General features: G+C 40.0%; 1 protein-coding gene across 1 annotated transcript in view; it reads left to right on the plus strand.

Annotated features, from left to right (window-relative positions):
* The window catches only part of ELAPOR1 (endosome-lysosome associated apoptosis and autophagy regulator 1), a 102,530-nt gene that overhangs the window by 21,090 nt on the left and 65,999 nt on the right, over positions 1-15,441 (plus strand). Inside the window, exon 2 of the mRNA XM_082245819.1 lies at positions 12,741-12,861. Coding sequence (XP_082101945.1) covers positions 12,741-12,861 — 121 coding nt within the window. The remainder of the gene's footprint in view (positions 1-12,740; positions 12,862-15,441) is intronic.

Raw genomic sequence — 15,441 nt, forward strand, 5'->3', positions numbered from 1 at the left:
ATGGCTAATTGGGCCCATTTATAACAGTGGTAGCCACACAAAATATTGACACTTTGGGCCCAATTGGGACATTTTCACTTAGGGGTGTACTCACTTTTGTTGCCAGGGGTTTAGACATTAATGGCAGTGTGTTGAGTTATTTTGAGAGGACAGCAAATTTACACTGTTATACAAGATGTACACTCACTACTTTACATTGTAGCGAAGTGTAATTTCTTCAGTGTTGTCACATAAAAAGATATAAAATATTTACAAAAATGTGAGGGGTGTACTTTTGTAAAATACTGTAGATGTGTAACCCTGTATCATATTTGCCTATTAGTCCCACAATCTTGCATCTTACTTCCTGTTAAAGGTTCTCTGTAGATGTTTGCACAACCTGGAAGAAAAGTACACATTTCAGCATGCCTGCCAGCTGTGGACCTGGCACACATCATGTGATGCAAACCTTTTTGTAAACGCATGTATGCTTGAGAATAATAATACATTATACAATTTTAATATTCAATTCACTTTAGATTTAAACTTAAACTATGTAGTGAAGGGGCCTGTCTGATTGCATACAAATTTAACGTGTTTAGGATTGACCTCCTATTATATGTTTTTTTTTTGGTAAATCTAAAGAAAAATTGTATAATTTATGGCCAGCATAAGGTATGAAATTATATGCAGCAAAATTTCAACAAAAACTGTTATCTATATATCTATAGACTCACAATGTGCATTTTGATAGGACCAGCCAATGCAATTCAGGACTTTATTCACTGATCTGACTAGATCAGAAAAGTTGTTGGACTCAAAAGGGTTAACAGATTCTGAGCAATGTAATAAAATTGTCAAGCCAACTTCTCCAGCTGAATGTAGCAGTCGCCAAACTTGACCAAACTCTTATACCCACTTGATGAATTATTTTATTTTTTGTTACATGGCTAGAGTTCTAGTTTAATTCTGTATATACATATTTTTCATCAAGGACCATATTTGCCATAGTTCACATTAAGATTCATACCATAGTCACCATACATGTAACAATCTAATTGTGCAACTATTGTACAATCCACTTTAGGGTCATCATACACATTACAATCTGTCCATACAGTCTGTATATTCCTATTAATTTTTTTTAGGGGCGATCAATCGCAAAAGAAATAATAAAAATAATTGATAAAAGTGTGTATGGCCACCATAAGATCTACCAAAACTATGTAATATGAGAATCTACCTAAACCATACAATAAATCTGTATCCAATGAGGCAGGACCTTCCATTACATACTTGTGGGTAAATCCAAAGACGGTTGTCCAATCCAATAGTAACATGTATGGTGGCCTTTACAGTTCCCAAAACTACACTATATTACCAAAAATATTGGGACGCCTGCATTTACACGCACATGAACTTTAATGGCATCCCAGTCTTAGTCCGTAGGGTTCAATATTGAGTGGGAAGGCTGTCCACAAGGTTTAGGAGTGTGTCTATAGGAATGCTTGAACATTCTTCCAAAAGCGCATTTGTGAGGTCAGGCACTGATGTTGAACGAGAAGGCCTGGCTCGCAGTCTCGGCTCTAATTCATCCCAAAGGTCTTCTATCCGGTTGAGGTCAGAACTCTGTGCAGGCCAGTCAACTTCCTCCACCCCAAACTGACTCGTCCATGTCCTCATGGCTCTTGCTTTGTGCACTAGTTCAAATCATTTGGTGGAGGGGGATTATGGTGTGGCGTTTTTCAGGGGTTTGGCTTGGCCCCTTAGTTCCAGTGAAGGGAACTCTTCAGGCGTCCGCATATTGAGACATTTTGGACAATTTCATGCTCCCAACTTTGGGGGAACAGTTTGGGGATGGCCCCTTCCTGTTCCAACATGACTGTGTACCAGTGGACAAACAAAGGCCAACTCCATATTGAACCCTACGGTCTAAGACTCAGATGGCATTAAAGTTCATGTGTGTGCAAAGGCAGGCGTCCCAACACTTTTGGGATTCTAATGTATGTATTATGGGACCTAGCTAAACTTGTTGTTGTGTTTTTGTTTTTTTTTGAGTGATGCTTGAATATCCCTCCATGCCAATTAGTGAACTGCACCCATTCTAATGAAAATGATGGAAATGCCTAATATCCAGAATTCTAACATCTATATACACTTGTTATTAGTCATACCTAAACCCCTCAACCATTTTGAATTCCACATTACTGCCCTGGAATCTTAGCATGAGCTTGGGGCCCTGCAAATTGGGACCATGTTCTGAGGTTGACTGCCAAAACACTTGTTCTAGCGCCTGGCTCTAACTCCTTACACAAGCACAAACTGGGGTGTTGGCATGGGGGACACTATCCTCAACAATCAAAAAGTTCACTAAGTGTTTGTAACCAAGAATAACCTAAAAAATTCATCCAAACCTATGGGGCTGCTGAGTAGTACTCCTACCTCTCAACAGTTCTCCAGGACTGTCCTGCAGACCTGGGGTGTGTCCTGCTAACCGGATGCTGGGACATTCACCCCTACCCCCCAGCTTTCACTTTGTTCTTTTAGACAAAGCAGCAATCTCCTGCCTGACATGAGAACTATAGTCTAGATGGAGGCAGCAACGCAGGATGGAGAGCATGGACAGGTAAGTAATCCACTGAACTTCAATGTCCCCCACCCTAACTTTACCAAGCACCAAGCCCCTCTCACTTTCCACAGGGCCTCCTTTTTTTTTTTCTCCTTAAGAGTACCAATGCTCTCTCCCCCTCTGTGAAGAGCGTCAGTTCCCCCTTCCCTCAATCCACAGGACACCTGTGCCCCACCCTCTTTCTCTGTGGCACCCCTGCCTCACCCTCTTCCTCCATAGGGCATCAGTGCCCTCCCTCTCCACTGTCCACATAACACTGGTGCCCTCCCCACAGATAATCATTGCTCCCCCTCTTCATCCACAGTAGACCATGTATGGCACATGTGTCAAACACAAGGCCAGCTGGCTGAATCTGGACCTCCAGGCCATTTCATGTGACCCTCGCACCACTCCTCCAACTGCAGCACCCCCATAGTCTCAGCAGTCAGCAACCGAGCGGACAGAACTGCTCTTCCAGATGCTGTGTTTCTCCATGCAGTCGTGGTGAAGGTCATCTCTGCTAACGTCCCCTTGTCTCAGCAGTAGGCAGCAGAAAGGAAGACAGAGCTCCTACAGATCCTACACCTCTTTGCGCAGCCACATAATTATAAGAATAACACAATTCTATGCCAATTGAAAAGGAGGGTCGCACACCACTGGTATCAAAAGAAGTAGATAAATTCATATATCTTACAGATACATCCAGCCCTTTGAGGGCAGCCATAATGCTGATGCAGCCTGCGATTTAACGGAGTTTGACATCCTTAATGTATGGTATACGATCTAGCCAGACATGCGAATGGACGTTTCATGCCTGAATTGAAATTTTTCATCTAACAGGAAACAAGTGAAATGGTCATGCCAATCGCATGTTATTGTACTGAATTACAAATCCCAGGCTGTTGATAATAAGGTAAAATAGAATAGAATCCACAGCAGAAAAAACACACATGAAGCAATTTATATATATATATATATATATATATATATATATATATATATATATATATATATATATATATATATATATATATATATATATATATATATATATATATATATATATATATTTTTTTTCCCTCCCTAATTACAGCCATCCAAATTTAAGCAATTGCATCTAATTTTTAGCTGTGGAGCCTATTCTCAGGCCAGGTTCACACTATCTGTGGCATGGCTCACAGTAGGGGTCTGCTGCATCCACGTTTACCGTTTCAGGTCCAAATTAGGTCCGTATTTTTGACTAAATTTGGACCTGAAATGGAAACAAAGACGCACAGGACCCTTCTGCAGTGCGCTCTGCGGCCACTACGGAGATGCGTGAACCGGCTTCATTGAGAGCAGGTCTCCCTCTTCTGTCATGCGAACTGGATGCAGGGAAACCCACATCCAATTCGCATAAGTGTGAACCCAACCTTGACCCTCCTTTCTGATTACCATCTGCTTTGTAAAAAATGTTATACAGTGTACAGGTTTCTAGGGTTTTCTATAATGGTAATAATGTAAAAAATTGCAGAATAATATGGGATGTTCTTTATCAATGTTCAATTTCTCAGTGTCTGCTTACTGCCAATTTCTCTTGTAATTGAAAGGGGATACAAAATAACAAACTGGTCTTGGTATATACAGCCCATTCAGACTGGCGCGATCCGACTTCGAGGGGCGACCTGTGAAGTCGCGGTGCACATAATGGAAGTCTATGCAAGTCGCTCCCAGGTCGCCCCAAAGTAGTACAGCAGTGGTCCTCAACTCCGGTCCTCAGGGCCCACTAACAGGCCAGATTTTAAGTATTACCTTGGGGAGATGCAGACTAGAGTACTGCAATCACTGAGCAGCAAATGATATCACCTGGGATCTATTTGTTATCTTGCAAACCTGGCCTGTTAGTGGGCCCTGTAGGCCAGGGTTGAGGACCACTGTAGTACAGGACCCTTTTTCTAAGTCGCTCCTATTAGAACGGGTCCTGTGCTAATCAATGGCGAGCGACCGACCATGACTTGTCAGCCTGACAAGTCGTCTGACAAGTCGCGCTAGTCTGAATGGGGTCTTAGCTGCTGACCTGAAGTGTGTACATTGCACAAATTTACCTTTCGTTACTTAAATATCTCTTCCAGCAGCAGGTGAGTGTGGAAACTGAGTCTCCCGTAGTAAGGCCCCTTTCACACCGACGTCATCACAAAAATGGATTCAGTTTACTTTGGATTACATCAGTTTGCACTTCAGTTCAGTTTCTCAGTTCATTTCTATTTACATCAGATATAAAAAAGAATGAGAGATACTCTATATCCTACTATTGCCACATCCCTGTAAATGCAATTGAGTAGGAGGAAGAGGGGAATGAGAGAGTCCCACAAAACAATGGGGTCTCTCAACCTCTCGAAAAAATTGGCACTTTAAACGCAAATAATAGGTGCTGATCTTGATGGAAATAAGTACAACAATCATCTAAAAAAATATATAATTTATTACATATATGCGTAAAAAATATAACAATATACATGTATTTGATAAAACATGATAAATTCATGCACAAAAGTCAATAAGACAGAGTTGATTAACCACTAGAGATGTTTGGACTTTATGGACATTAATTCTCCATGATCATATGTTTAGCGCGACTTAATTTGCAAACTAGAGCCCCGATGCCTCTATTGACCAAGGCAGCTCATATATAATATATGAAAATTCATGATAAATCATGATAAAAATCATACAAAAATGGGGTTCACTTGTGGTAAATGTGGAATCGCAACGCGTTTCGCTTGGTCGCTTCCTCAGGCGATTCCTGAAAACTTGTCTACAGAACAGGCATTACTTAGTTGCTTCACCCCTTGATCAGAATGGAGTGTCCAGTTAATGTGAAAAACATATCACAAATAGTTCCAAAGGTTAGTCCCTTATTAGCCTCCAGGTATGAATTGGTGGTCACAAATGAGGTAGTGGGGAACATCCGTTTGTCACAAAAGGATCCGTGAGGAGAGGCTGTCTCCGTGAGGAGAGGCTGTTTGGTGGTATCACAGGACCGGACTCTTTTCGTTCATGCAACACTATTCTTCCTTAGCATTTGCCTCAAAGTGAGGAATGCACTGGATAGATTGATCCTTTTGTGACAAACGGATGTTCCCCCACTCCCTAATTTGTGACCACCAATTCATACCTGGCGGCTAATAAGGGACTAACCTTTGGAACTATTTGTGATATGTTTTTCACATTAACTGGACACTCCATTCTGATCAAGGGGTGAAGCAACTAAGTAATGCCTGTTCTGTAGACAAGTTTTCAGGAATCGCCTGAGGAAGCGACCAAGCGAAACGCGTCGCGATTCCACATTTACCACAAGTGAACCCCATTTTTGTATGATTTTTATCATGATTTATCATGAATTGTCATATATTATATATGAGCTGCCTTGGTCAATAGAGGCATCGGGGCTCTAGTTTGCAAATTAAGTCGCGCTAAACATATGATCATGGAGAATTAATGTCCATAAAGTCCAAACATCTCTAGTGGTTAATCAACTCTGTCTTATTGACTTTTGTGCATGAATTTATCATGTTTTATCAAATACGTGTATATTGTTATATTTTGTACGCATATATGTAATAAATTATATATTTTTTTTAGATGATTGTTGTACTTATTTCCATCAAGATCAGCACCTATTATTTGCCTTTTAAAGTCCCAATTTTTTCAAGAGGTTGAGAGACCCCATTGTTTTGTGGGACTCTCTCATTCCCCTCTTCCTCCTACTCTATTTACATCAGCCTACATCCGTTTTTGCATCCATTTTTTTTTCTTCGTTGTTTCGGAGACCAATCAGAGGTTACAAAAGTATAAACAAAAAAAATGTATTCCCTAAAAATGTACATAAACGGAACAGATGTAAATGGATTACATCCATTTACATTCCTTCAGTCCTGTTTCAATGGATCTGGACGTTGGCTGTTCCATCTAAAAATAATGTTTTTTCAGCCCTCTTCCTATCCTGAAAGAATGCAGTCAGCAATCATTACAGATTGTAAACTGTGTTTACTATGTGTCAGTTTGTGAATCAAACAATGTTTACTTTTATGAATCAATAGGAGTCTATACAGACTCCTTATCCATTCATATACAGTGCAGCTCAGGCTGCAGAGAAAGGAGCTGTCTTTAGTCCCTTTCACTTCTTCAAAAAAGACATTTGAGATTTGTTTAGACCCCTGATGTCTCTCCAAAGAGTATGTCCACCGACATCCGCCTCCCCATAGAGGAAAATGGATGGTCAGATTGGGTCCGCCTTAAAAACAGACAGGCGGACACAATAGGTCGGAAGGTGTGAACGGGGGCTAAATCTCCCTGGCCTCTAGAGCCCAATCCACATTTGGATCGCGCTTCAGAGGCTACTGACAGGCGGTGAGAAAGCAATGTGATACCTCCTCACTGCCAGCTTTAACCCCCATTTTACCAACAAATGCACCACAACCACATGCATTGCACAAGCTTGTGAGGAGTTTGCTGTGCTTCCCCTTAAAATGAATGTGAGGAGTTCGGCAGAAGATATCGCTACAAGTTGGGTCAAGTTTACCGCGAGCGAAAAGCATTGCGGCATCAGCACCCAGTCCACTGCCTATTACAGCTTAAAGCAGAGCTCCACCCAAAAGAGGAAGCTCCACTTGTTGGCACCCTCTCGTTCTCCACTGCCACATTTGACATTTGGCACTTTTTTGGGGGGGAGGGGGGAGCGGGTACCTGGTTTTGACTTCCGGGTAAGATTGCAGCGGCAATCTACAAAGCTGTTTGGCCCCTCCTCCTTCCCTCTGCAGCCTATCTTCCTGACAGTGAGTTGGTGAAGTCTTGGTCAGTAAAGACCCAGATAAAGCAGGGCCTCCTACAAATAAACTGAGAATCCTAGAGATTTATATACTTGTTGCCACATACAAATATGTAACTCTGGCACATTTTTTAAATAAATGAACAGGTTTAATGTATTTCACTTCTTTGCTGAAATGGGCTCCCTTTTTCTCTTTTGAGGACTTGCATGAATTAATTAGCTAATGTCTTGGGTAATATTGATGAAGATACATTGAAAATATAAAAGAGTTCACAAGCACCATTGAAAAAAAATTTCCAGATAAAAATTAAACATTCTGAGAAATAACCCAGATGGTAAAACAGAGCTTGTTTGACAAACTGATTTAAAATTCCTACTTTATTAAAAGACACAAATGGTAAATATCAGCACGCAGAGGTAAAAATAGTGCCCTTTGTTCCCTAGTATGTACTTCTAATGTACAAGCATTAGAATTGTATAAATAATTGCAAGATTGTTAAAATGTAACCAGGTCCCCACCCATCTGTGTGACAGGAAAACTAATATGAAGGACAAGATTGATTAATTTTGTCTGGCTGTGTTTCTGCATGCACTTGGTAAGCCTGCTTTTCCAAGTGTCTTTTTTTTTTTTTAAGCACTTGTGACTTGTTTTGATGCATGTAATGTGTTTTTTGTACTTGCAGTTTGTTATTTTCCTTTCATCATTCGGGTTTTTCTGGCTGGATGACCTCAAATTCCTATTCCTAGTGAGACATTGTCCTTTTAAAAGCACTCAAGAGAATATATTTCAGTTTACTCAAAAGTGTTTGTTTTTTTTTTTTTATATATTTTTGTTAAACGTGAATATTCTAATTGTGAGGTCTCCTTGCCGTAATCTTGAGAACATATTCAAGTTCATCCAGGAGTATTGAAATCCACCACCCACCTTTTCCAACTTCCTGCCCCTCCTTTTAATATAAAATAAAAAATCCAACCAGGTGAGTGGGGCAGGATTGTCAAATAGGCAGAGTAGGCACCGGTCTATGGGCCCCACGCTGTTTATGGCTCCTGCAGCAATGGGAAAAAAAATATTGATTTGATTTCAAAAGAAAATTGCAATGTAGCTTTCTTTAAATTGTTTACAAAAGATCTAAAACAAAAATGAAACAACTGAAAGAAACAAAGACTTTTATCAAGAAAATACATTATTAATGTAATGTACCCAATAACAATTTAATCACTTTAGCCCCGGAAGATTTGACTGCTTAATGACCAGGCCAATTTTTTCAACTCGGCGCTGCGTGAATTTAACTAACAATTGCGCGGTCATGCAATGCTCTACCCAAACAATGTACGTCCTTCTTTTTTTTTTTTTTTTTTTTTCCCCACAAACAGAGCTTTCTTTTAGTGGTATTTGATCACCTCTGCCCTTTTTTTATTTATTGCGATATTAATAAAAAATATATATTTAGGCCAAAATGTATTTAGCTACATGTCTTTGACAAAAAAATTCTCATTGAGCGTAATTTTATCCACTTAAGACCAGAAGATTTTACCACCTTCCTGACCAGGCCATATTTTGCGATTCGGCACTGCGTTACTGTAACAGACAATTGCGCAGTCCTGTGACGCTGTACCCAAACAAAATTTACATCCTTTTTTTTTTTCCCCCTAGAAATAGAGCTTTCTTTTAGGGATATTTGATCACCTGTGCGATTTTTTTTTTTTTTTTTTTTTTTTTTTTTTTTTTTTTTTTTTTTTTTTTTTTTTACATTGTTGGTGATCAAGGGGTTAAATGTATGCCTCATGCTTACTGATGTGTGTGGGGGGAGGGGTTTCTGTGACACAGACAGAGATCGCAGGTTCAGCTATGCTTAATCCTGTGATCTCTCCATGTCTGTCACAGAGAAGATCCGCCTGCTTTGTTAACACAAGCAGGCGGATCTTCTCGCCCTTTTCCGACAATCGGGGGGGGGAGGGGTCAATCGCTGCCTCTCCTCTTCCTGTCCGCCTCCCGCTGTGTCTAAACACAGCAGGAGCAAGCCTCCGGCGGGGCGCGTGCGCCGCCGAGATCACTAGGAGTCTGGAGACGTAGGTCTACGTCGTTGGACCCAGGGGAGCCGACCTACCGCAGTAGTATTACTGTGAGTGGTCGGCAAGTGGTTAAAGAACATAAACCATAGCTATCCGGTTCACGTTACAGTTTTGTCTCTTAAAAGGTCCTCTTCTTTCAGCTGTTAGTTTGTAAAAAAATGTTGGTGCAACCTACGTACATGTACAGTCCTACTGGTCATCTCCATCTAGAGGCCAACATGAATACAACTTAGTTCAATGTTCTACCAGTAGAGCACATGAACAAGAAACCGTAAGAAACATGCAAGGGGGGCCCCAAGGTTTCCACTACCTAGAGGCCTCCACAGAGTGTAATCCCACACTGGACATGAAGTATGCAGACCCAGAATCGCAAGTGCATGAATCTCACAAATGGAGTTCTTGTGAGATATAAGACATTAAGTGGATTGGTTAGTCTGAACCCATCTCCAACGATATCCAGATCGAAAACCTTGAGGTCCCAGGATTTCACTTTAAACCAAAACGTAATATTGGAGGGTACATGCTGTCTAAATGATGTACTTTTTTTATGCTATACTAACCCCTAACTATCTCAGAACTTTTTTCTGTGCTCAGTATTTGTAAGTATGAATAACTGTAATTTACTTTATTACATTATAGTTTTAATATTCACTTGCTGTGCGCCCTATAGCCGCTTTACTGCTACAGAGCGGCCCCACTGTGCAGGATCACGCGCGTGTGTGTGTGTGTGTGTGTGTGTGTGTGTGTGTGTGTATATATATAAATTATGTATGTGATCCTGCACTTCTGGGCTTTGGGCACAAGATTCTACACAGCGGGAGCTGATCAGCGGGTCCCACGTACCTGCTGTCCACCAGCACCCACTGATTGTTTGGTACACAGGCAGAACAGCAGAACAGCAATCTGTAAACAAGGCAGATCATTCTTCTGTCACTAAGGAAGGCATTGATCCTGTGTTCCTGCTATGCAGGAACACAGGATCAATGCCTTCCCCTAGAAAAAGAATCTCCCCCACAGTTAGAAAAACAGTGGCTCTGCACACAGTTAACCCTTTGACCAAACCCTAATGTTTAACCCCTTCCCAGCCAGTGTCATTAGTACAGTTAGAGTGCATATTTTTGATTACTGTTTTAATGTCACTGGTCCCTAAAAGTGTCAGTGTCCCGACTGTCCACCGCAATATTTCACAGTCCCACTATAAGTCCCTTTGATTGCTGCCATTACTAGTAAAAAATATAAATGACAAAAACAACCTATAGTTTGTAGACTCTATAACCTTTGCGCAAACCAATCAATATACGCTTATTGGGATTTTTAACAAAAATATGTAGCACAATACATATTGGCCTAAATTGATGAAGAAATTATATTTTTGTTTTTGTTTTTTCTAACGGGATATTTTTATAGCAGAAAGTAAAAAATATTGTTTTTTTTTTTTCAAAATTTGATGGTCTTTTTTTTTGTTTTAGTGCAAAAAAATGACAAACTTTGTTTGGGTACAGTGTCGCACGACCAAGCAATTGTCAGTTAAAGCAACGCAGTGCCGTATTGCAAAAAATGGCCTGGTCACGAAGGGGGGTAGATCTTCCAGAGGGCAAGTGGTATATAATAGTTTTAATATTCTAATAGTTTTAGTTTTAGAATATAGTTTTCACACTTCTTCTTTTTATTTTTATTTTTTTCTTCTTACACACTCTTTCTCTAATGTCTTTGCTTACCTTGTGAGAGAAATACTGGTTTTGCCTTAAGGTTTGCTTTTGCATCCTGGATCCGGCTTACTCACCTATTTGTTGTACGCTTTACACCTTAATTGTTTCACTGTTTTAGTATGTGCTAAAGCAAATAGAAACACAGGGTCCCAAAAGCACATGTTCCTTTTAAGAAACATGAACATTTTCAAATGTATATAGTTGTATAATACATAACCTGATGTAAAATGTATGAAAACAAAACTTTTCACATAATAAAAATGTTTTAATGTCCATTCATATTTTCATTTAAAGTTGACTTAAGGCAACTTTTTTTTTTTTTATTTTATTTTTTTTTATTTATTTTTTTAGTTTTAGATTAGGGTAGAATTCTACCCTTTTGTCAAGTTTTTATTGGTGTAACTTTACCCAAAGGGGAGATTAACTCCTCTAGTTGTCCTGGTGCCCAGAAAATGAGGTGAAATCCAAAATTTGAGTTTGTCAAAGCAAGAGGGGAGAGAAAAATTTTCCTGTGGACACTTGTTACTGTGACCAGCCTCTGATGGGAATTTTGTTATTTGGAGAAATGTTTTTCTCCTCTCCCCAGTTAGAGACACAACAAAACTAAAAAGTTTAAATATTAATGAAAAGCAGAGCATATTCCAATGGCATAGCCAGAACAGTCGGTATTCACAGAACAAGAGGAGGTGCTTTTAGGAACAAAGAAGAAATATTTGCTCAGTCACTGCCCTGGTGCATCGAGTCAGATTTTAAAGGGCCAGCTGGTTTATTCTTTGCATACCCTATTTGTTGGTTCTTCTCATGATGGCCATTTTTACTAAGGGTAGGTGACTACAGCTCCCTTATTTCCTGGAACTCTGCCTAGAACGCTGGGTCTGCCTCCTGGAACATGTGACAGGAATTTAGCAGTATGCATCTGAGGGCAGGGTTACATCACCAGTGCCTCATTCAACCAGGAAGTCCAAAAGCAATAATTGCAAGTAAAAGCAAAAAGGTTTGTTGAACTAATGAATGGTGATGTATGCTGATGTGATTTTACTAAAAGGGGGGGGGGGGAGGTCTGGTTTACGTCTAGATATGTCCACTTTTGTCTTTGCATATCTGTCTGAAGTAATTATACCTAATACTCCTACAATAGTCATACCCAATGTTATGTTTTGGTATAATGTAGTCTCTCAATCCTTTTAAATTTGAAAACAATCCTATTTCCTTTTTGTAGAAAGGGTCTGAAAACAAATTATACAAAATATTCTAATTGGAGGTTGCTTGACAAGTACTTGTGAAGGAATATTAGTATTTTACTATGGGAGGAATGTGTTTAGATCAGTTCTGTGTATGTGTGTATGTATGTATGTATGTATATATATATATATATATATATATATATATATATATATATATATAATATATATATATATATATATAATATATATATATATATTGTGTATGTGTATATGTATGTGTGTGTATGTATGTGTGTGTGTATGTATGTATATGTATATATATATATATATATTATATACATCCTATGTATGTGACCATTTTTTTCCTTGTTACTTTTCAGTCAGAGTACCACTATGAATACACTGAATGTGACAGCAAAGGCACCAGATGGCGCGTGGCAGTGCCTCATACTCCGGGATTGTGTACAGGACTGCCAGATCCAGTCAAAGGAAAAGAATGCTGTAAGTATATTTGACAGGGCTACCCCACATGCCTGTAACTTATTTAGTGTTCTTTCTTGTGAGTTACGAAATAATGTTCAGTGATTTGTTGTTAGTGGGCTTATTAGAAGCCATTTTTATAAATACATGCTCAGTGTAAGATAAGTGTTTGTTTTTTGTTTTTTTTGGGGGGATATTTAACGGGAGTCTAGCCAAATATAAGAGGCCCTCATTTAGTCCAGCTATGCGTGCATTAAAAAAATATATATTTTTTTCTTAAATAGTACGCTTAGTCTGTCCTTGTGCTAGCCACCTGTAATCTCCCCTACACAAAACCACCAAAAGTGATAGGGGGTAGCCCTGCACACCAGTCATGTTTGACTACATTACACAGTGTAGCATTTGCTAAACGGAGGAGAGAACATGGACAGGACCCTCACTCTTCACTATCCAGTCGCAGTTCTGATCAAACGTACAATGGTCAGGGGTAGGATAAAAGAAGCTAGCACACACCAATAAAGTTCTTCTAGGTAAATTTTATTCAGAAATTATGTACCATACTTTGGAGAGCCACTGACACTATTCATCCTTTTTAAAGGCCTAAGTCATTGCTGACTGCCTATACCACATAGTCCTCTAAATATCTCTCTTTAAACATTGGTGTGAAAGAGAATTACAACCTTTTATATGCATATATAGAAAGGGTGTATACACTAGGTGATAAAGCATACAGCTACACCATAGATGACACACTAGCAGTGCTACTAAACCTTATGTCAACACATACAAAGTGTACCACCTCATATATGCATATAAAGGAACTAAATATTATATAAAACTCTGCAATGGGTGAAGTATAAATATAAAGTTCATGCACTGAGTCCAAATATCCACCAAAGGTGACAGTCCAAAACAATGTAGATCCTCAATTGATGAGTGTTCACCACACCAAATAGGAAGGAACCTCCACCTCACCCTTGGTTGTGAACTCACCGGAAAGGCAATATATGCAAGCCCAAATAATGCCGTTATAGGTTGGGAGCCACCAGACCCTCCGATCCCCTCTAGACTCCAGATATAGGATAGACTTCACTGCCAATACCCTGATGTATTTCCAAAGCCTAGCGAACACTGGATAGGATACTCTCCTCACATTAGACCAATCGGCATACCATAGTGCATGAAACAATGAGGTCACATAGCGTGATACTGCGTAACTTAAACTTCTTTTCCCCAAGCAGACAGACCCCTCAAGTTATGCACTTACAAAGATTCAAAACATACAAGCGTAGTATAGTAGGTAGACCTGTGCCCTGCAGCTGTTCCCCCGTTCTTACAGATCGCCGCTCGGTACCTAGCTGGCGGAACTTCTGGGTCTGGCGTGTGACGTAGGCAACCTTCGTGACCGCATGACCACGCTCTGACGCGTTTCGTCAGCAAATTACTTCAACAGAGGGCGATCTGTAAGAACGGGGAATGGCTGCAGGGCACAGTCTACCTTCTATTCTACGCTTGTATGTTTTGAATCTTTGTAAGTTAATGGGGGAATCTGTCCTGCAGAGCTATTGTGTTCTGCCGAAGGGGAGCCTTCCCTGCTGGCAGAACACAATGATTAGTGTTGCTGGCTATAGCTGGTGGCACTAAATGTTCAGGGAAAAACCCAACAGGCTGTTTGTACACAAATCGATTGATGGATCAACCTTTGCACAACCGGAGTGCCTATACGTACGTGGATCCACATTTGTCCGGTTCCTGCTGAACCGGCTGAATTTCGGTCAATCTATGGCCAGCTTTACACTTTAATGATCATAGGGAATTGGGTGGAATAAGCCAGTAGTATACTGCTGTAGATAATAAAAAAACGTTATTTTATATAGTGCCTTTTTAAAGGTAGCTTCTCAAAGCGCTTTAGAAGGAAAACACAAGACCTACACAGGATAACATAAAGAAAAAAAGGAACAATAATGTGAAAGCTTGTCTAAAGGAAAAAAGTGTTTAGATTTGAATGAGTTTAGAGAAGACGACTCTCTGATATTCTTTGGAAGTGAAGTCCAGAGTTTTGGCGCATAGCAGTAAAAGGCTCCATCTCCCTTCGAGTGTAGGTGAGTAGAGGGGACACCCAGAAGCCCAGAATTTGAGGAGCGGAGGTTACGAGGGAGGGAGTAGGTTGAGCCATGAAGAGCCTTTTAGGTGAGCAAGAGGATCTTAAAGTCTATGCAAAACCTGACGGGTAACCAGTGCAAGGACTCCAGGATAGGGGTAATATGATCACTTGTACCAGACCTAATCAAGATTCTGCCTGCAGAATTTTGAACATATTGAAGTTGATTAATAGTGTATTTTAGGTACACCAGCGAGTAGAGCATTGCAGTAGTCAAGTTGGGAGAACACAAATGTATGGATCAGCTTTTCAGCTACAGTGTTTGATAGCATAGGACGCAGCCAAGCAATGTTTCTCAAGTGGGAAGAAAGATGTCCTGACGACAACATTTTGTACATGTCGATCAAAGGTTATATTGGCATCAAATATCACCCCTAGATTTTTCAGTTTAGACTAAAGCTCAAGTACAGTGTAATCTATAGATAAGCTATTAGGACCGG

Source organism: Pelophylax lessonae (assembly GCF_965119305.1).
Source record: "Pelophylax lessonae genome assembly, chromosome: 2".
Taxonomy (NCBI): Eukaryota; Metazoa; Chordata; class Amphibia; order Anura; family Ranidae; genus Pelophylax; species Pelophylax lessonae.